General features: G+C 37.6%; 4 protein-coding genes across 4 annotated transcripts in view; 1 reads left to right on the top strand and 3 right to left on the bottom strand.

The window, feature by feature from the left end:
• Positions 1 to 3,143, bottom strand: part of LOC136776977 (neuronal calcium sensor 2) — an 87,207-nt gene extending 84,064 nt beyond the window's left edge. The window contains exon 1 of the mRNA XM_066732946.1: positions 3,123 to 3,143. The gene's annotated coding sequence lies outside the window, so the exon portion shown is untranslated. The remainder of the gene's footprint in view (positions 1 to 3,122) is intronic.
• The window catches only part of Nca (neurocalcin homolog), a 101,188-nt gene extending 97,143 nt beyond the window's left edge, over positions 1 to 4,045 (bottom strand). The window contains exon 1 of the mRNA XM_066732942.1: positions 3,712 to 4,045. The gene's annotated coding sequence lies outside the window, so the exon portion shown is untranslated. The remainder of the gene's footprint in view (positions 1 to 3,711) is intronic.
• A 185-nt stretch (positions 4,046 to 4,230) lies between these two features.
• RfC4 (replication factor C subunit RfC4) lies at positions 4,231 to 6,572 on the top strand. The gene is made up of 6 exons (XM_066732941.1): positions 4,231 to 5,146; positions 5,275 to 5,542; positions 5,606 to 5,854; positions 5,934 to 6,143; positions 6,212 to 6,325; positions 6,396 to 6,572. Exons 1-6 carry the CDS (start codon positions 5,034 to 5,036, stop codon positions 6,498 to 6,500), a joined length of 1,059 nt encoding a protein of 352 aa, XP_066589038.1. The 5' UTR covers positions 4,231 to 5,033; the 3' UTR covers positions 6,501 to 6,572.
• Positions 6,573 to 7,236: 664 nt separating this feature from the next.
• Positions 7,237 to 20,596, bottom strand: part of sprt (PDZ domain-containing protein sprite) — a 30,880-nt gene continuing 17,520 nt past the window's right edge. Inside the window, exons 4-11 of the mRNA XM_066732938.1 lie at positions 18,628 to 18,708; positions 12,135 to 12,298; positions 11,845 to 12,030; positions 11,470 to 11,625; positions 10,862 to 11,014; positions 8,351 to 8,612; positions 7,831 to 8,238; positions 7,237 to 7,658 (exon numbers count right to left, since the gene is read on the bottom strand). Of these exons, the coding sequence (XP_066589035.1) occupies positions 7,251 to 7,658; positions 7,831 to 8,238; positions 8,351 to 8,612; positions 10,862 to 11,014; positions 11,470 to 11,625; positions 11,845 to 12,030; positions 12,135 to 12,298; positions 18,628 to 18,708 (1,818 nt within the window). The 3' untranslated portion in view covers positions 7,237 to 7,250. The remainder of the gene's footprint in view (positions 7,659 to 7,830; positions 8,239 to 8,350; positions 8,613 to 10,861; positions 11,015 to 11,469; positions 11,626 to 11,844; positions 12,031 to 12,134; positions 12,299 to 18,627; positions 18,709 to 20,596) is intronic.

A 20,596-nucleotide genomic window follows, 5' to 3' on the forward strand; every position in this document is an offset into this window, starting at 1 on the left:
CTGCAGAAAATAAATCCTCTCCTAGAGATGATATAACTTCGCCCCGAAAATATCAAATAAAATGTAATTGCTGGGTTTATCGCGCTCAATACATTTTTGCTTCTACCATACTTTTATTGCTGTTAATTGAAATCCAATCTGGTATACAAATGAACGTTACAGATATTTTCTCTCTGCAGAAAATATCTCCTCCCAGAGATTATATAACTTCACCCCGAAAATATCAAATAAAATCTAATTGCTGTTTTTATCGCACTGTATACATTTTTACCTCTGCTACGTTTATTGTTGTTAAATGGAATCCAATCAGGTATACAAACGAACGGAACAAGTTTTCTGCAGAAGACTTATCCTCTCCTATAGAGTTTATATAGCTGCACCTCGGTTTAGCTTCCGTCTCGAAAATATAAAATAAAATGTAATTGCAGTGTTTACCGCACCCTGTCCACTTCTGCCACGCGCATATAACTATAAAACTTGGGACATATTACACTATTTAGGAGTTTTTAATTACTTTGCTTAATGTCCCATAAAATTATTAGCCGATAAAACTATACGAAACACTTCCCCAGAGGCTCGGCTAACTATTTAATTAAAACCAAACGACGTACGGTCGCTCCTGCAAAATGTATACTACGTGCTATATTTTAATGGCTCGCCAAATTATTGTTATTTCAAACTTCACTTAACTTATATTCCACAGAATTCTCTCTCTGATGGAATTATGTTACCTTCTCCTGCCACTCGTTTTCGCTTCAACGATATTTTCATCGAGTTTCTGCAAATTTTTATTCGATTTTCGGGAAAGGTACCCAAAACAAAAATGGGACAATAGCTAAGTGTTTAAAAAGTCTCCAATTCCCTGGTGTGTATATACAAATCTATATACACTAAACTTTGTCCTCCCTTCTGGCGCGATTTGTTTTCACTTCAACGATATACACATCGAGCTTCTACGAATTTTAATCAAATATTCTCGTTGAGATTCTACGAATTTTAATTCAATATTCTCACCGAGTTTCCACGAATTTTAATTCGACTTTCGGAAGAAGTCAGAAAACACGAATGGGACAAGAGATAAGTATTTAAGACTTGGCTCGGATTCCCGATTCCCTAATGTATGAAAATCTGTAATTATAGTCCTCCGCTTGACTTAATAGCCAGAAGCTCGGGTGCTGCATAACTCACGCATCAGAGCCCCCCCAAATTAGTTTGCTATCGCACCACGGAGGCTCGCAAAATCTTAATTAATTGTATCGACCGTTTTGAAAATCCATAAATTATAACGACAAAAGCTTCGTTATGGTCGCTAGCGATAAAATACGTTTATTCCAGTTTCTGCATATACACGAGGGAAGCGGGAAAATTTGCTGGAAGGAATGGAAATTCGACTGGAAACGATAAAAAAAACTAGCAATAATACCACGTTGATTTCAGCGTGTAACTCGCATTGATTCTCGCGTAAAATCCCGTTCCAATCATTGATGAGGGCGATTCAGGCAGCAATTTTTCCAATTTCCTGCTGAGGTTTTTTGCTGCCTGGACACACCGTATTTATGTATGTGTATGTGTGTGTAGAACGAGGCTCCTTGGTAAAGTGTCGAATCGTGTACGGCTGACGTTACACGTGGGAACCCTGTGGTATATACTATGGATTAATACTCGAAGGTACACACAAAGGAGAAATTTCATCGAAGCACACGAGAGAAAAGGGGAATTATCCACGTGAATTATTGAACGAAAACTGTGGACAAAGATTGTATACTTTTCGCAAGTTTAATAACGCCGCGTCTGCCTTAAAATGCTGACAAAAAAGTATGTAGGGACATGTTTGTTTTTTATTACATAGAAATAATAAATGCAAAACCATACATTCGTCTTCAAAATAACATGCAGCAACTCCCTCTTTCGTATTCGGTGCGAAAGAAAATAAAACGCAAGTTTTTTCCTCTCAATTCTTCGTTACTCTTCTCTGTTTCTTCAGCGTCTCAAGCGTTCACTTTATTATTGATTCTGAGACGCGGGAAAAAAAGTCACCCTTCCCCCCCCCCTCCCTCCCGCCCTTCTTTCGCAGCGTGTTTTCCTTTTCGTATAAACAAGACGAAAAATCGAGTCGATTAATTCACGAGGGTCGATATACAATTTCGAGCAGTTGAACTACGAATTAAATAAACATTGTTGTTAAGCAAAGGCCAGTCTTTATTAAGTACCGTCGCGTTAAATTACTCACGACAGGTAATTGCAAAACGAGCTCGCGTAATTTCTTACAATAGATATACAACGCGTGGTGCGCTCACTCTTACATTGTCTGTGCGAAAAAAGGAGAGGGGGGAGAGATTAGAAACAGCAAAGAGATAGTATGTAAGTTAGAATAGGCGATTCGAGACCGGGTTTCTATGTAATAAAACGCGCGTTTGTATTGTTTTCATTTGATTGTAAAGTAAACAAAGCGACGATGATACATAAACAGAAGATTGAAATCGAATCACCAAATTACCGAACACTAAATCAACTGATAAATTACGAGCACGCCGAGATCAAGAGCTTTTAATCAATTTAACTAATCGTTTCTTATTCGTTGAATGATAAAAAGCAGACTTGGCTTCGTTTCATTGATTAGATACTATTATAAAAGTTGTGTGCGTGCGTGTGTAAAACATGTGTGGATTCTCTCCCCTCGAACAGCAGCAGCTACACGAGGGAAACTTATTGTTTACTACTGGTAAAGAAAAATGTAACGATTAATTAAATAACTGTTGTTTATCCAATTGTCGTGATTAAATAATTCGCGTATGGTTTGCAAAGCCCTTGACCCGGGAAGAAACTATTTTTTATGAGGAGAGAGAAAAATAGGATAAGATTATTAACCGTCACTGCTACACTTTGGAAAATACCAGCTGCTTTTTATTCTTGAGATGTTGATAAACGAGAGGAGAAACTTGCTTGTTTCATGAGATAGAGCCGGGAGCAGCGGAAGATACATGTGTATAGATTTGCAGATTAAGATATTTGGATTTCTCCAAAGAATAAACATGGGAAAACAGCTGCAGCGTTAAGTTTTTCCAAGTGTCACGTGCAAAATAAAAACAAACAGGTGATAAAGTATTGTCGGTTGTACTCACCGAGTAAGCAGGATGATCAGGTACACCAAGATGTTCGTTGAAATTTTTCCAAAAGAGAAGAATCCACGTTGGTGAAAATCCTTGACTGATGAACGGCCGAGAAACACACGCGCGACGGTTCGCGAAAATCGACAAGGACGGTTCGCCAAATTCCACGCTGGAATTTCGCGACGGAAATGCACACGCATACACACCCACACATTCATACGTCCACACGCATTCACACACCTGGCATTCACACATATTCGCAAAAACACACGCATCATCTCGCAGTACAGAGCAAAGCGAAGGCAAGGATAAATAAGTCGAACGTACGGAGTTTAAAAATGGGAGAAAAAATCGTATAGAACGATTTTATACGGTGATTGCTCGATAACAAGGGCTTCGTAGGCTTTCGAGTGTGATTTTGCCACTCTCGAAGGTGAGAATCGAGCTAACTTGTGGCTGTAACTGCGAAAATTGCAGGCGAGAGCTGCCAGCTAGATCGAAAGGTCTGCGTTTTTCGTTAAAAAACAATTTCCTGACACGAACCATTGCGTCAAATTGGTCCAACGAATTTTTTGACCAAACGTGGCTTTCCCTTACTAACCTGTGCCTCGTACGTCGACCGGTCTTCGCGAATACTTCACCAGTTCAAAACATTTCCGCGACACTCACTTGTGCAGATATCACCACGGCTGCCATATTGGAATTTCAGTCCTCGCAGCTTCCGAGTTTCACCGACCGAGCAAATAGTGGCACCACTTTGCGCGCGATTCGATTCGTTCAAATAGAAAACCGTTTTTATCTTCCGACGCGCACTTTTACTTTTTCTGATGTTCTTTCATGCTCTTCCCCTCATAAACTTACACTTTTTTGACGATTACACTTTTCCAGCTGTCACTATCAATTCCCCTGGTTACATTCAAGGGTCTTCTCGATGTGTAGCTCATGGGCATTACTTCCACATTCAGCACCCTAGTATTTCAAAACCAATTATTTCTGTTAAATTTTCGTTTTGCATAAGATCTTTGATACAAATATTGAAATAATGTTAGATTAAGCGTTTTTCTAATTATTTTTTAACAATTACCTTCGTTTTTTCATGGATTTCGGTAACGAAAGGCTCGATATGTCCCACTGCCGGTCAGAACAGTACTCTTCCACTTTACAAATGGCGTCGGTCAGTTAGCACGGGACGGAGTACCAACGACCAGCGTTGCCACACAGTAGAACTTATCATGGTGAAAACCAGCGGTGGCGCCAATTTGCGCGAGATTCAATGGTTCGAAGGGAAACTATTTTTCACGCGCACTTTTCCACACAAACTCTTCCCTTGATGCATATAGTTTCACAAAACCTCACTTTATCGACGATTTTGGCTTTTCTTAGCAGTTTTTTTCAGTTTTCTTGTCGATTTTCACGGATTTTTTCGATACAGCCCATAGACTCCATAGACTTCCAAGCTACCCTCTTTCGGTCCTTCGCACTGAGTTCTCTGAAATATAACAATTATTACTGTTAAATATTAGTTTATATAAGATAATTTTGTTCAAAATCTTAAAAGAATGATAAACGGAACTTTTTTCCGATTCATCTTTGATAATTACCTTATTTTTTCTAAGAAGATTCTCTTCTTCGTATGCTGATCATCTTACCCGCCACTCACCACTACTCACCGGCAAAGTTACTGACTGTTAATGGCGGATGGTGGGGATGGCGGTAATAGCGATTGTCATGGTGTCATATTTTTCCGCGGGAAAGTGGCTTCCCTTTCCTCTCCTCGCCCATCCAATCAAAATTTTAACAGTGTTGCCCGTGTTGCCAACATACAGATTCTGATGGGTTTGGATGGGATATAGTATACGGCATCATTTGTCTTCATAATATATAACTATTTAATAATTAATTTAAATGATCTAAAAATCGAGAATGGCTGCTGATGATACAATAGATGAAATAATGGATGTGGACCCTGTTCCTTCCTCAAGTAATTACCAAGTAAAGGATAAAGAACCTCAAAGTAAAAACTCTAATTTACCATGGTAATGTTCATTTAATTTAAATTAGAAACTTCTACAAATAGTATCTCAGGCAAATAGTCACATTCATAAGACCAGTTTAATTCTATTAAAATTATAAAGAATTATTTTTAAATAATTTTATTTTTTAGGATTGAAAAATACAGACCTCAAGTATTCTCTGACATTGTTGGGAATGAAGACACAGTGAGTCGTCTTTCTGTATTTGCTCAGAATGGAAACACTCCAAACATTATTATTGCTGGTCCACCTGGAGTAGGAAAAACCACAACTATTTTATGTCTGGCCCGTATTTTATTAGGGCCAACATTTAAGGAGGCTGTACTTGAATTAAACGCTTCCAATGATAGAGGAATTGATGTTGTTAGAAATAAGATAAAAATGTTTGCCCAAAAACGAGTATGTATTAAATACTAAAATTGATAAATATTAAATTTCTCATTAATTCCTTAATCACATTAGGTCAATCTACCAAAAGGAAAGCATAAAATAATTATATTGGATGAGGCAGATAGCATGACTGAAGGCGCACAGCAAGCTTTGCGCCGTACAATGGAGATATTCAGTTCTACCACAAGATTTGCTTTAGCTTGTAATAACAGTGAGAAAATTATTGAACCCATTCAATCTAGATGTGCCATGTTGAGATATGGAAAGCTATCGGATGCACAAGTCCTGGCGAAAGTACTGGAAGTTTGCCAAAAAGAAGGGGTAAGCTTTATTAGAAAAATGTTCGATTGTAAAGAGTTCTAATGTACCTTTGAAAATAATTTGACAATATTTTTTTCAGGTTTCGTATACTGATGATGGGTTAGAAGCTATAGTGTTTACAGCTCAAGGAGATATGAGGCAGGCATTAAATAATTTACAGTCAACACATAATGGGTTTAAACATGTTAATGGAGAAAATGTTTTTAAAGTTTGCGATGAGCCTCATCCACTGTTGATTAAACAAATGCTGATGCATTGTACAAAAGGAGCGATTTGTGATGCTTATGAAGTATGAGTGTGTTTGATTTTAATCTTATTCTTTTGATATATAGAATGTAAATATTAAAACTTTTATAGATTTTGGAACACCTTTGGAAATTGGGTTATTCTGCTGAAGATCTAATTACAAATATCTTCAGAGTCTGCAAAAATTTGTCTATTGATGAAATACTTATACTTAATTTTATTAAGGTATGTCATATGAAATCCTTTTTAGTTTTGCATTGTTATTAATTAAATGTTAATTTTACTTTTTAAATAGGAAATTGGATTAACTCATATGGGAGTAATAGATGGGAATGGAAGTCTACTGCAACTTAATAGTCTGCTGGCCAGACTTTGCCGAACAGCCGTAAAAAGCACATAAATTACAATGAATACTCGCACTCTCTGTTTTTACTAATAAAACTGTATTATTTTGTAATAATTATATTTTTTATACACGTGCGTTTTTGCTAAGATTTATTACAAAAATGCAAATTTATCTATTTTCATCATTCATTAAAATGAAATATCCTTATCGAAAATACTTTATATTTATTGCATAGAATTTTTCATAAAAATTCAAAGTTATTGGACTAGTGATGCAAAGAGATTATTTAGAAATTAACTGTATACGCGCCACATTAATTATTCACGCTGATTATCTTATAATTATAGTTCGTACGACTTTTAATTACTCTCTTTCCGTTGCCTGCTCTTAATAATTTAATTCTATCGTGAATTGGTCTAGTCTTTAGCGATCTTTTGTTGGATCAGTGACGTGAAATGAAATATTGTACATTCCATTACTGAATAATCGCAAAAAATACTAGTGTTACTAAGTAATAAAAAAAAGATTATTACGTCCTCATTTATAAAAGTTAATCCCATTCTTACTCGATTCATTCGATTATTCACAAGAAAGTTATTCTTAAAGTCGTTTAAAGCAAGTATTGCACTGTACTTTGTGCGCGAGAAATTAAACGAAAATCGTGAATTCATCTTAAAGAATAACTCTTTCTAAGAAGTATCAAAGCGATTGCATCGCTCGACTGTTATGGGATTATATAAGTATAGACACATATGATAGATTTAAACTAATCGAGTTGTGCCACGATCGACTAATTAATCAATATTAACACCACTTTTCCATTGGAACCGGTGCTAGATGGGATCTTGGTTTTGGCGAGGGCCATCTCAGGGCACTTTGGCACGATTCTGCCCTGGAAGGTGCTCGAGGCGGGGGCTGGGGAGGGCTCTGTCGAAGATCCTGCTGGGAATGATGGTTTCTCGTATCTCCGTTCATCTCGCAACGTGAAATTTTATCCGTTGGCGTTTCCCCACGATAATTTCGTTTCGTTGGTTTTCGTGAAACATCGTGGGTGCTTATAGGGGGTGCGCTCTCCACAGATTGAAGGCTCGCTGCCCGATGAAGGGATAAACGAAGTGGCTTCTTGGGTGGTGCTGGACGAATCTTCGCACTCTCGTGCGAACTAAAAATCCCGGATGCCTCCGAGTGTTCCGAGGCGCGCGACTGATTATCCTGAAATCCCATAAACACGAATCATTTTTAGAAACATACAAAATACTTATTTTTATAGGAAAATCAAGTTTCATTGGAAACTTTGAACAATAATTCTCCTACATCTTAAAGTTACAATACTAAAGAAAAGAACGCAGAAAAAAATAAGGAATTATAATTGACAAATGCTCGCCTGCATTCTGTAATAAGTGGGCTCCGAGTCGAATTCCATTGACTGCAGCTGCGACGTGCTTTTACGAGTTTTGTGCAGATGTTCCATGGACTCTATTCGCGGATGTCTTCTACGAGTGATCTGGGATATCTGTGATTGCTTGCAATCTAAGCTGGCGGTCGATCTGGTTAACTGGAAGTTCTGTTTTTCCTGGATACGACGATTTCGCGATTTATGTTGGCCGCTCGACATTCCATCCGATGAGAAATCAACTTCTTTGGGACTCTGCGCTTCCGTCAGATGACGAATCTGATCAGTTTGCTTGTTCCTCAAGATTGGTAGGCTCTGTCGAAGATCCGTTGGACTTCGCACAGTCAATCCAGGAAGATTCGCTACCAAAGCTGTCACTTGAGGACCCTTTTGAAACACCTGCAATTTTACATCAATGAGAAACTCTCAAATGTTGAAGAAGAATTGTATTAAAATTCTTAACACTGATTAAATATATATTAATTATATTCTATTATCATGTGTGAATTACCTGAACATGCTCTTGACGATTTTGTGGTGGATCCACGTGCACCTCCGGTCTGGTAGGTGCCAGCAGATCCCTCACTTGTTCCTCTAGATATCCGATTCTGTGAGTCAATCTGAGGTTATCCGAACGAAGGGTACGCAATGCTGCAAGGGACTCTCCTTTCCGAAGTACCACGATCTGGGCTGAATCTGGTGCAACAGCCAATAATCTTGCCAGATCACTTCGTCCTGCACCAACCACCAATTTTCCATTCACTTCCAATATCCTGAAAAAGTAATGAAAATTCATAACGTCTCATTTGTAAAATTTAACTTTAACAAAACAATTATTCCAAAAAAATTAAGAGAATACATTTACGTACATATATAAATATAAATTAAAATATTCAAAATTTTTAACAAAAATTCAGGCTCCGAGTCCTTGTGGCATAAAAGAAAATGCTTTCATGATTATAATGCTGCATCTCTGTAAAACTTTTTAAATTACAATTCGATGTTTAACAATCTACCCACAGCTTTCAGATGAGTCTTCGTGTAAAATAATACGTGGGAAGGAATGAAACTTGGTGGTATCCGGTAGTACCACTGCACGTAACGTGGAACTTTTCTTCTCGGATTATCTATGATTATCAACATTGTTAAATGAACAATCCAGGTCTTTGTAGATGTCTCAATTGTCGTAGACCAATCAGGCGCATCGCGTTCATTCTTTTGAAAAGGTAAATTGAGTCATTAAAACTGAGATAATTATAGGATTATCTTTATATCTATTTTTGAGGATGCAGACAAATGAGTTTATCGAATACAATGGGCCTATTCAGGATATGGTGTATTTGAAAAATAGATTATTATTTTTTTTAACTGATGTACAGTGTGGAGAAAGCAGGATCAAAGTATGATTAATATTTTGTATTTAGGAACCCCCGTCTTGGCTGACTTGAGGAATGATTTTAGTTGGTTGTTGGGTGCAGGTCAAAGGGGGGGATCGGTCATGTGAAGTCGCAGGTGCAATTAGCTGGGGCACACAGCGAACTTCCGGTGTTCCTTCACGCTACGACGATCCGTTGGGAACCGAATACCAAGATTGCCCCATTGTTCTTCCCCGATAGTTGGCTCACGTACTTCGCTATTCCTCAGACTCACCTAGTACATACAATCGACCACGCTGAATATCCCAAAGAAAACCCTTGGCTTCTGACAATTGCAATTCCATTTGCAAAACCACCAATTATTTATATTTACCATATTTCACCCTTAAACTGACCAATTTTTTATTTACTGGTATAATATATGTTCATGCATTTAATGAAAAATCCATCTACGATTTTTCACAAACAAAATGCCCATTCCTAATGTATTTTCTTGCAATTATTCGCCAAATATTGAAATTATTACAATCATACGAGCATTTCTACTGGGATTAATTCAGTCGGAGATTGACGTTGGTGGGAAAAATTTAATCGCGAGTTTTTCTCTTGAAGAAAAACTGTAGGAAAACAGCGAATTAAGAATAACTGTATAAACAAAATGGTTGCCAGCTTCATTAGCTTCCTTAGATAGGACTGGCGTAACGAGAAAGGCAAACAAGGTCTTCCTGTTAGTTCTTCGTTCTCGGCAGAATCACACAAACTCTCCGTTTACGCCGAAGAGGAAAATCGTAAAGTTTTTCTCGACACGAAAACCAAGCTTCTAGTTACACCAACTCTATATTACATTAACAAATACAACATTCAAATATCCCTTAAATTTGTATAACTATAAAAATTATCACTTGCTTGTTCCATAATTTCTGTTAATTTTGCTCGTAGAGTTATTGCAGTGAGCGACAATTGGGTAAAGTAGCCGCACGTGCAATTGAGAGAATGGAACGAATTCCTGACTAATTTCAGTTGGGAGTTTATGGCTCGTTAAATTTCTACTAATTCGAATTTAGTTTGGTCAGTGGAGCGGTGGTAATCGTTGGAATCCAGAGAGTCCAATAATTTTAGACGTGAAAAGGACGCGTGTCCTTGTGTGATTTGTTAAATTCCACGCAGCAGGATCGAAATGTCCGATTTATCGGTACATCAGCAGAACTAGTCTTCTGGAGCAGCTGCCAATGTTGCCTGGCAGAGGGGCAGGCGGAATTATCGTAAACATCGCCAGAATGCTGAGAGAAAATTGGACTGCTGCGAATCAGGAAATTGGTACCAAGCAGTTGAAAAAATAAGTAAAACCAATATTTCTTTTAGGAGCCAGCATTGGTCTGCTCGATGCTTTGGTCGTAAATTCCTAAGTAGACGATGAACCAATAAATATATACCTCTGTAGAGGTATCAAAACTTTCTGCCTATAATTAAATTATAATTACTTTATGAGTATATTTACAAGGTTTTGATAGATCAAATATAGTTTAATTTAAAAAAAATTATTTTTGTATAAATTCTTATCATGTTTCTTCATATTAATGAATGATTGGTGGGGGTAAATGCAATTGTGAAATAATGAATAATTAGAGATTATACAATTTGATTACCTGTCTCCCTTGCACAAGCCAGAATCCTCGACTGCCCAATCAACGTAAAGACCCGGTGAATCATTTCTGGGCCCAGCACCAAATCTCGGACTCTTCGGATCAGCGCTGACCTCCACTGCATGCACGGTCACGTGACTCGTGCCGGAAATGCAGCTGAAATCGTAAATAACGGTTTATCGAGTGTCGAATAACTGCCCCTCGCTTGTAATCCCTCCAAAGCTTTGGGCAATCTCTTAATTCCTCTCCATTCATTAAACACTGACATCCAAATCTATGGTGGGCTTGAAAAATATCCCTTTGATAATCGAAAGTCCCATGTTTGCTCCCATAAGGGACGCAAACACAGCGATAGGCTGGTCAAAAATAGGCCAATCATCGAATTCAGAGTTTAATCAAGCGTAAAAGTACTTGGGCTTGCAATATGCTTTGTGCACATGGCACACAATGGTTAACCATATAGTGGGATCAGAGTGGATTTATTTCCCAAAGTAGAAATTTACTGGTGTAATCCAGTATCAATTGGAATTATTAATGTTTGAAATTCTTGGTGATTCTATCCGCGAAAAATTAGAAGCTGAACGAATTTGAGGCAACATTTTTAGAGCTACCTGAAGATCGTGTCGTTCTTCTGTTTCTCTTGAGACTCTGCGAGCTCTATCGCAGCCTGAAGTGCTCTGATTTCCTCACGAAGGGTCAATAGTTCGAGCTCCTCGCGTCCCAACCTGTACTCCAACTCTGCTTGCTGAATTCTCACGTCAATGTTACTGCAAAAAGAAATTGTTCTATGTAAGAGGATGGTTCATCGATAAAGAGAGATTGATATTTTTATAGAGACTAGAGAGGGGTAATTAAAGAAAATGAAAAACGTATGAGAGTTTGAATATTGAAACGAAGATCGAGTAAAAGAAAAATGTGGAGTATGAGAGATGAGTAGAGGCAGGAGAGTGATCACTCGATATCTGGTTAGATTTTCGCAGACTCACTCGGTGATGTCGAGCCTTTCCAGGGCCAGTTTGAGATTTTTAATAGCTAGCCTCTTATTGTCGGCGTCACGTCGTAGTCTTTGCAGCCTTTCCTCGGTCGCCTTTCTGTCCGCCTCGGTTAACGGCGGCGCACCATTGTGCAGAGCTAGCCGATTGCTCAACGTGTTGCACAGTTGTCCTTTCAATCTGTGAAAATCCACAAGGCAAATTTTTAATCCACCATCCTACTAATCCTGCATTCTCTTTCTTGGAAACAAATGTAGAAAAAGCAGAACAATTTTCACACTCACGTTTGTATGACATTCTCCTTGTCCCTTAGGGCGATCCTCAGGGCATCCAATTCTTTGTAATGTTCACCCCTGTTTCTGTGACCAGCCGGTGACGTCACACCGGAAACACTACCTCCCTTCTTACGCCTCGGTGTGGTTGATAAAGAGACTTCAATGCTGGCCATCTGAAACAAGCAATGTCTTACACTGAATTTTTCAACTTCCAAGAAATTAATTATAAAATTTTTGCGATATTCCTCGAGTTTGCATCCAGACACACTATGCAATTATATAAAATCGCCCCTAGTGAGGGGCGTAAATCTATTTCCCATTAACCATCCTCTCTCGGAGTGCATGATTCTCTCGCTGTAATTGGTTACGGTGAAACCGGTTCCTTTATTGTATCATCCGTCCAACAATAAAGCAAACCCTTTCCGGCATCTCTAAATTATCCTCTTTCGCGTCATTTTACGACTACGTCGAACTGGATTTATTTAACGATCCCCAACATTTCCCTGAACTGGATCGTACTGTTTTTCCTGCTCCAATAAAGTTTTTTCGTTTTATATAGTATTGTATGTACTATAGGGGAGACCGGGGTAAAACGGTACCCTTAAGGATAAAGGCTTATATTTAGGTTATTATTAAACAAAAATTGAAAATAAAACGACTTTGATTTAATATAAACCTTCTTTAAAGTGGTGACACAAAATTAAATAATTATTTTTATTTTTGATCAATCAAATCTTAATTTAAAAAAAACTTAACAATTTACGGTTTTACCCCGATCCATGGGTAAAATAGGGTACTCCACGGATTCAAATTGGATACAAAAAATTGATACAAACTTAGCATGTATTACATGAGAAATTATGTAAATCTTCAATTTTCTAGTCAGTTCATCCTTCATGAGCCCATTTAAAATTTTTTATGCATTGTACTGATCCTTCTTGTAATTTTGTTAATGCGCATATTTCTTTACAATAAATACATTTATTAGGGGTAACCCAGGTAAAATAGGGTACCAGGGTAAAACAAGAACCCATTAATATAACAAAAATTATATTCCTGATTCAGTCATTAATGAAGGTATGAGGTCCGATTTTACCCCGTACGGTTTTGCCCCTTAACCATACAAAGTGTATTTAAATATTATACAGACATATATCGTATGTAAATTAAAAATACGACTAACGAAATTATAGTTAAAAATATTACAAATTAAGTGACTTAAGAGAAAATTTACTCTATTATTCCACATTTTGTACTGAACACTTCGAAATTATCGGAAACTTTTAAGAATTATGTGCAAAAATGAAAAATAAAGCGTTTGGAAAGTAATCAAGCGCCAATGTTTACAAATTTTTGCTGACAAATATCTTCAAGTGGCACCATTACATACCTTCATTAATGACTGAATCAGAAATGTAGTTTATGTTATATTAATGGGTCCTTGTTTTACCCCGGTACCCTATTTTACCCCGGTCTCCCCTATATATACCATGTACACATATTTGTCGTTTATTTTACGATCCTTCGACCAACAAGAAAATTCAAAAACGAATCAAGAATGCTCTGTTCATCGCAAGGATGGTCCTTCGCTAATTGTTAATAAATCAGAAATTAAAAATACATAAGATTAAAGTACTATTACTGAGAAAATTTAAGTGATTTATTCAATTGTTTACCCAATATGGGTTTAGCCATTAATTGACTTTAGGTAGAATTCTTTGACTTCTGTTTCTTATTTGGTAAAAGTAGCTTTTCCCCTTTAGATTTGGAGCTTTTTGGTTGATATGCTTTAAGGGGGATGAATAGGGTAGACGAGGTACGAATACAAATTTATCGGTTCATTAAAACTATGATTTGTGACGATGGACAGTGCGGTACGTCTCAAGACTTAATGGGATTCTACATCGGTATTGCACACGATACTCCTAAGGCCTTGGGAGCTCAGAGGAAGGGAGAGCAAGTGAGACAGGGTGGTATAAGAGGAAGGAGAAGGATACTCCCTCTATCCTCCTTTAACGTTTCATCCCAAGAGAAGGTCAATGATGTCCTTGACTGCATACTACTACGTGTCTCATATTGCCACAACTGTAAGGACCACCAGCTGACATCAAGTCAGAACCCTACAACACAAACATATTAATTTCAACGAAAACTCAATAAGCAATTTCTAAACAAACGTGTTTAACGTATGTAATATAGGAAATAATGTAGTCGTTTGTTTTGAAAGGTATTAAAATGATCAACTATTATTGAAATTCCTATAAAACAAATGAGAACAGAAGATAATAAGAAACTTTTAAAAGCAGCTTATTTTGCAATAAGATTGCATACAAAATTCAATTTGATTAATGTCTGTTTCGATTATACAGTAAACAACGCTTGAAAATTCGAATAATTTTTATCCAATGGGAGAAAGAATATCATTCGTTAAATCAAAAGCAACTGATTAAATTTTGAAAGTTTTTCGTAGCCTTTGAATACAGTAGCATATAAAACTGTCTGATTTATTGAAACGTTGAAGGAATCAAAGAGAAAAATCCTGATTGATGCGAGTTTTAATTGATTGAGAATCTCAAGGATTCGACTCACGTATTTCGCGAGTCAAGAAACTTTGACCATCGTGATACGAATATCTTATATGGATGAAAAGATAGTTTTGAACAAGAGGAAATTGATTGTCTCGATTAAAGTGTATGGGAGTTAAATTAGTTATCGTTGTATATACTTATCGTAATATTGGGCTCAGTAGATGTTAAATTAGTTTGTGAAGAAGATTTTGGGAATTCTTATAAAAGACTTGAAAATTTTAAGCTTCGTCAAACAATGGTAAATAATTGGTGTTGGTGATAATTATGAGAGATTCCCTGGGGAAATAATTTTGAAAAGCAACAAAAAATACGTCCCACCACGTTTGACTCTCCCAAGCCATGCAAATCTCATGATCAGTGTGACCTTCGAAGTTTCTGCTTCAGGCAAACACAACCCTCTAGAGTTTCTTGGATCAGCTACACACTGAACCCTCTATACACTTCTCAAGTCAACAATCTTGAAATTTCGTCAAAATTTAACTAGACAATAATAATCCAATGTTCCTATACTTCATTCCTATCCTTCCAGGTTTACTCCTTGATATCCTTGAGACCAAGAAACTATAAAATAAAAATTAAAAACCGTAGTATATAAACCATGAGAATTTTCCTGCACCTAGAATAAAATTATTTCTAATCTCACGAAAACGAAGCTCGTTCCTTTTATTATATTGCTCACAGAATTCTTCTTTTACTGGAAAGCGAGCTACTTCTCATCACAGGTATTCATTCAAAAGATTTCCCGAGACCGATTTGCCTAAGATTCGCATGTTGTAAGAAACACTTGGCTTTTGAATAACAATACAAGCGTGGAAAGGATCGAGCAATCAACCACGATGCAGAATCTAATTAAGTTTATTGTTAATGCTGGTGAGATTCCTGTAAAATTTTGAAAAAGTTAGTTTAAATAATTATTTTAATTTCTTTACAGCGAGAATAAATTTGCAAGACCCGCCTAAGAAATCCAGGATATTTCTTTGAATTTTCGTGGCTTACACTCCGATGGCTGACGGGATTCTTAAGTAACGTCATTAACGTAGAGATTTATTCGCTGAAATTCGCGGAATTTTGGGGACAATGGCGATTCATTGTCCAGCGTGCAGAAGAAACTGTTAGATAGTATCTGGAGACCGAGGGTGTCTTTATTATCGTCTAATTTAAGACCCGTTACATGCCTCTTCCTTTCCTTATTCTCTCTCATTCTTCCATTTCCAATTACATCCCTGTCCGTTTCCCTCTCGCGACCAGCCACGATAACCCCAGGTTCGAATACCTTGTTCGAATACAAAGAAGACAAAAAGTCCCCAGAGAGAAAGGACTCTCGTCCTTGGACTCGGAATCATAACATATACCAGGTTATTCTACTTCCGCTCGAATATATCAAGTCAACGAAAAAGAGAAAAGCATTCGCACGCCACCACTGAGAAAATCTCACTCAACTAATCTTAATCCATCCAGCTTGCAAACTGACGCATTTATAATTTATATATACACGTATATACAAAATTTACGACCTTTGTCAGAGTTGTCACCGAGAGGCCCGAGTTGAATTATATTATCAACTTAAATCCTAACAATGCAATTTCGCTATTAATTTCCGCCTCCTTTTATCCCTCTCATTGTCCTTGCGCTTCCGAAGCAGGGCAAACTTTAGTAAATTCATATATGCAAGTTCATATTTTGCACCAAGTTAACCTTCCTCAAGGCGGAAAACGTTTAGTGGTGTCCATTGTAAAACATTAGCCTCGGTTTATGGGAGAAATATGGTTTTTGCGCGTGAATATATATCACGAGGATCGTTCCGAAGTGAGGCCATTGGAAACGTTAGAGGGAAGATGGCCGGAGGGAAAAAAGGCTCTCGCTCAGACGAGAGAGGCCACTGACTCCTGAAACTGCAATCTACCGCAGCAAATCTGTCTGCTGCCCGACCAAGGACCAAGGGCGTACGATGTTTGGCTGGACCGAAATGGAATTCCACAACGAGCAAAAGTTCATCTGAAATGCGGGAGAATTTTATTAGGGTGACGTAAAATCATCAATGGTTCAATATCAACATTTATTTTCCTCCATTTTCACGATAAAAACTTACACTTTGTTATTCATCATAGCATTATACCTGAACGTTCTGGGCTTGTTTCAATTTTATCGGAGAACTGTACCGGTGGAGCTCTTGGCATATTTTATCTGTGAGATAAATGCGAAATTTCGAATTCGCCCAGTGAGAATATCATTTTGCAACGCTTCGTTGTCGCAACTGGCGTAAGACAATCATTGAAGCAAGAATCGACCATTTACTGGTAAAATATATTCTGTAGCTACTTACATGTATGGCAATAGACAAAGTTTTAGCGATTATATTATAAAAGATGTCACGAGGAAGAATATTTGTCAACAAAACTTTAGTCTGAATCTGTATAGCCAACCATTTCATGCAACACTTTTCACAGACGTGTAAATAATATATTTACTGCCAGTTTCTTTTCCAATTCGAAGAGATCTTGTGCTTTATGAAAACTTCACTTTATTTTTTAAGTTGATATTGTGTTTACGTTCAACACTTTGCTCTTATGCTTTTCTCTTCGGGTATTTCTCTTCTCTTGACGCTGTACACTAATGGCATAGTATATTTTATTTCGAATAATAAATATTTCTTTATGAAGTATATATCAGTAACCATTAATTTTTCACATACATGGCATAACACAAGTTACTTTTTCAAATTGAGATCGATCTAATCCGGATCCAACTTTGTTACATTCTCTAGGCCTGTAGGGCCTCTAGGCTCAAAACATTCGATTTTCGATAGTTTTGAGCTATATATTCGACCGAAGGCTTTGCGCGGAATTGGATGTTGACTGGACAACGCTGCCCGGTGATCTCCCCCATATCGCTAAAACACATTACAGATATTTTTCCTGCGCTTATTAATAACGAACGGCACCCTCTCCTATTGCGACACGATAGTGCAGTGAACGAAGTCAAGAATTATGTTTAATATATTCTAAAAATAAAGTTGCATTGAATAAATAGATCCAATATTTTGCGTGCTCTCATAAAACTTTCCGAAAATACTCTCGCTACTGAGGAATATTTCTTTTCCAAAATGATATAACGTTATTTTTGTGCAGTATAGTAAAAGCTGTAAAATGGAAAGCAGTGCTAGCGGATGAAATTTATCGAACGTTATCTGGAAGGGGAAATCCAATTGGAAAAACGTTTATACATTTGTTCAACATTATTAATAGAATACTTGTTATTAAAAACGCGGAATGCTAAAACGTGAATCGAACGAGCTTCTTAAAATTATTGTAGAGTATTCTTAAAGAAGCAAAGATTTCTTGAAAGAGAAAAATAAGTAGTGACGACTCGCTCAAGAATATATGAGGTGTAATCGGTAAAAGCAGCTTGCATTGGTGATAGAAAAAAGGTTGGTTAACAATAATTATTTCTATTGAATTCACATTAGCTTCGCAAAATATGACCAGTTATCACTGCAACACTATACGAGTTCTAAGTTGTACCGAGTTTTCGAGAAATTCTTGCAAATTCCGCGCCAATGCTCGGCTTTGCCAACGTACGCGGGGTACGTTTAATGATACCTGGAGAGGAAGAGGGACAAGGGTGTGAGGGATCGTGGGGGCAGAACGAAAAGGAGTTCGGTTCATGCATCTGCATATAAATCACTGGCTGGACAGCCTCGAGGACCCGGAGGCTATTGCCAAACCGCCAATAACCACGGAACATCACATTTGCTTTCCTCGGAAGGTCTACCTATCCAAAAATTACCCTCCCCCCTCCCACCCTTTACTCTAGTCTCCCTGAAAAGAAATAAAACATTCGACCCTCAAAGTGTCCAGAAGGTTTGAGGAGAATTTTCTGAAAAACACAAAGCATTTAGGCGTTAAAAATCTTACCTTTGCTTCCAGCGTTTCCAATTGCGCCATTCTAGGCTCCAGTAATTGTGGTTGGGATCCAATACTAGTGTGCAAGGCCGTCTGAAAGATTAGAAAGAACGATGAACCATTTATACAGAGGAAAAAAGGGGAAAACTAGAAAGAGAATATCCATAACATTTTATTGGAAGTTGAACAATCTTAGAAAGGATTTTGTGTTGAGTAGGGATAAGTACACATTTCATAGTAACAAAAAATTATTTAGGATTTTAGTTGGAAAATGATAGAATTGTCAAGGACGATTAACATTAGAGGCTAGCCTTTGTCCCTAGTGAATGTTTCATCGACGAATACAGAAATTAAAAGATCCTCAGCTATGTTAAAGGTAAAAAATAAGATTGCAAAGAAGAAAGTGGTGTTAGAAAGCTGAAAAATGGAGAATTCCAGTTGACCTTAGCCGGGAGTAAGCGTTGATCGTTTCGATTGGTGTGGCTGGGGGCTAAAAAGGAAAACACGAGCAAGGTTCTCTCTCTCTCTCTCTCTCTCCTTCTCTTGGCTCCTCTCCGTTCTCACCGAGATTCTCTCTCACACCAACAGCGCTGGATAGCCGCGGGGAGAGCATAGAGTATCTACTCCCGCGATAGAATGCAGGGACACTTAGCGTCACGCGAGCCTTGTGCATAACTTAACCAACACTCTCAAAACTTTTCAACTTCTCGAACCTTCTTGTCTACCGGGGCCAACCTCCGTAAGCTTGCAAGGGTAGATAGATTGAACCAATAATACATGATTCATGAAAAACAACAAAATATAGAGCCATAAATAATTGTTTAAGCTTAAAATAATATAATTATAATCGAGAAAAATTACAAATATCCTGCTGGCCAACTTTCATCTTTAACGATTGTTTCAAGCCAATATTATTTTACAACTTTCTTTTCTTTAGAGCAATAATCCTGCCAATAATATTTTTATACATTCTTTTGTTTATAATATTAATCGGGTAATAATATTTTTATACTTTCATTTGTTTAGAGTAATAATCCAGACAATAACATTGTTGAATTTTAGTTTGATCACAGTATTAACCGAGTAATAATGTTTTATAACTTTTGTTTCTTTAGAGTAATAATCGAGCCAATAACACTGTTAAACTCGAGTTGTTTGATTACGGTAATAATAGAGTAATAATATTTCTAAACTTGAGTTTGTTACAGAATAATATTGTTAAACTTTCATTTTATTACGATAGTAATAATCGAGTAATAATACTAGAATAATGAAAGTTGCAGTGTTTATTTGCAAAAGTTGACAATTGGAATTTGCGAGGGTATTTTCCACGGGGTTTCTCGTTCTCGGCGAGCAGAGGCCACAGTGTAGTCCTGGAGAGCCCGTCGGTCGTCGGTAGATTGCACGTCACTCGTAAACTCCGAGGCGGACGGGTAAAGGACCAGGGAGCTCATTATCAGAAGGCGATAAGTCGACGCGTAAAATATCCCATTGGAAACACCGATCGAACCCTTCATCCCACCCTCCCTCTCCATTTTTCAAATACTCGAGATTTCCTCTTTGCCATTCCAGCGGGAGAAAAAAATTCGAGGAAAAAAATCTCCAGTCATTCGAGAAAAGCTGGAAAACCGCTGGGAAAATTCGTCTCCTGAATTATTTTCCACCGGAATCGGAAAATTCCACCAGCGATTTTCCTACTTTTATTAGCAACAATTTTCAAGGTCGTGACCTTTGCAGAATCCAGCGGCGCCGCGTCAAAAGGGGTGAGGTGTTGAATCATACTGAGGGGATTAAGCGAGATAAATCGAGCCTCGTAAAGCACACGGGTCCTCGGAGTTGGAGGAACGTTTCAGAGCTTATTAACTATAGGTTGGATGCGTGTATAAAAAATGAAAATTACACGCCAACGTGTTTGCTATTTTTAAGCGACGTAAGAAACATTGGCAATTTATCACGTGCTCCAGAGACTTATCTAGATCTC

This window comes from Prorops nasuta, unplaced genomic scaffold (assembly GCF_024137725.1).
Source record: "Prorops nasuta isolate Cenicafe-Biocafe unplaced genomic scaffold, Cenicafe_Pnas_1.2 PNAS00010, whole genome shotgun sequence".
In the NCBI taxonomy this organism is placed as follows: Eukaryota; Metazoa; Arthropoda; class Insecta; order Hymenoptera; family Bethylidae; genus Prorops; species Prorops nasuta.

Bases quoted from the DNA above. Each gene is read 5' to 3' on its own strand.
- RfC4 (XM_066732941.1), top strand. From the start codon at position 5,034: ATGGCTGCTGATGATACAATAGATGAAATAATGGATGTGGACCCTGTT. The intron at 5,147-5,274 runs GTAATGTTCATT...TTTATTTTTTAG, and splicing joins AAAAACTCTAATTTACCATG to GATTGAAAAATACAGACCTC. The intron at 5,855-5,933 runs GTAAGCTTTATT...TATTTTTTTCAG, and splicing joins AAGTTTGCCAAAAAGAAGGG to GTTTCGTATACTGATGATGG.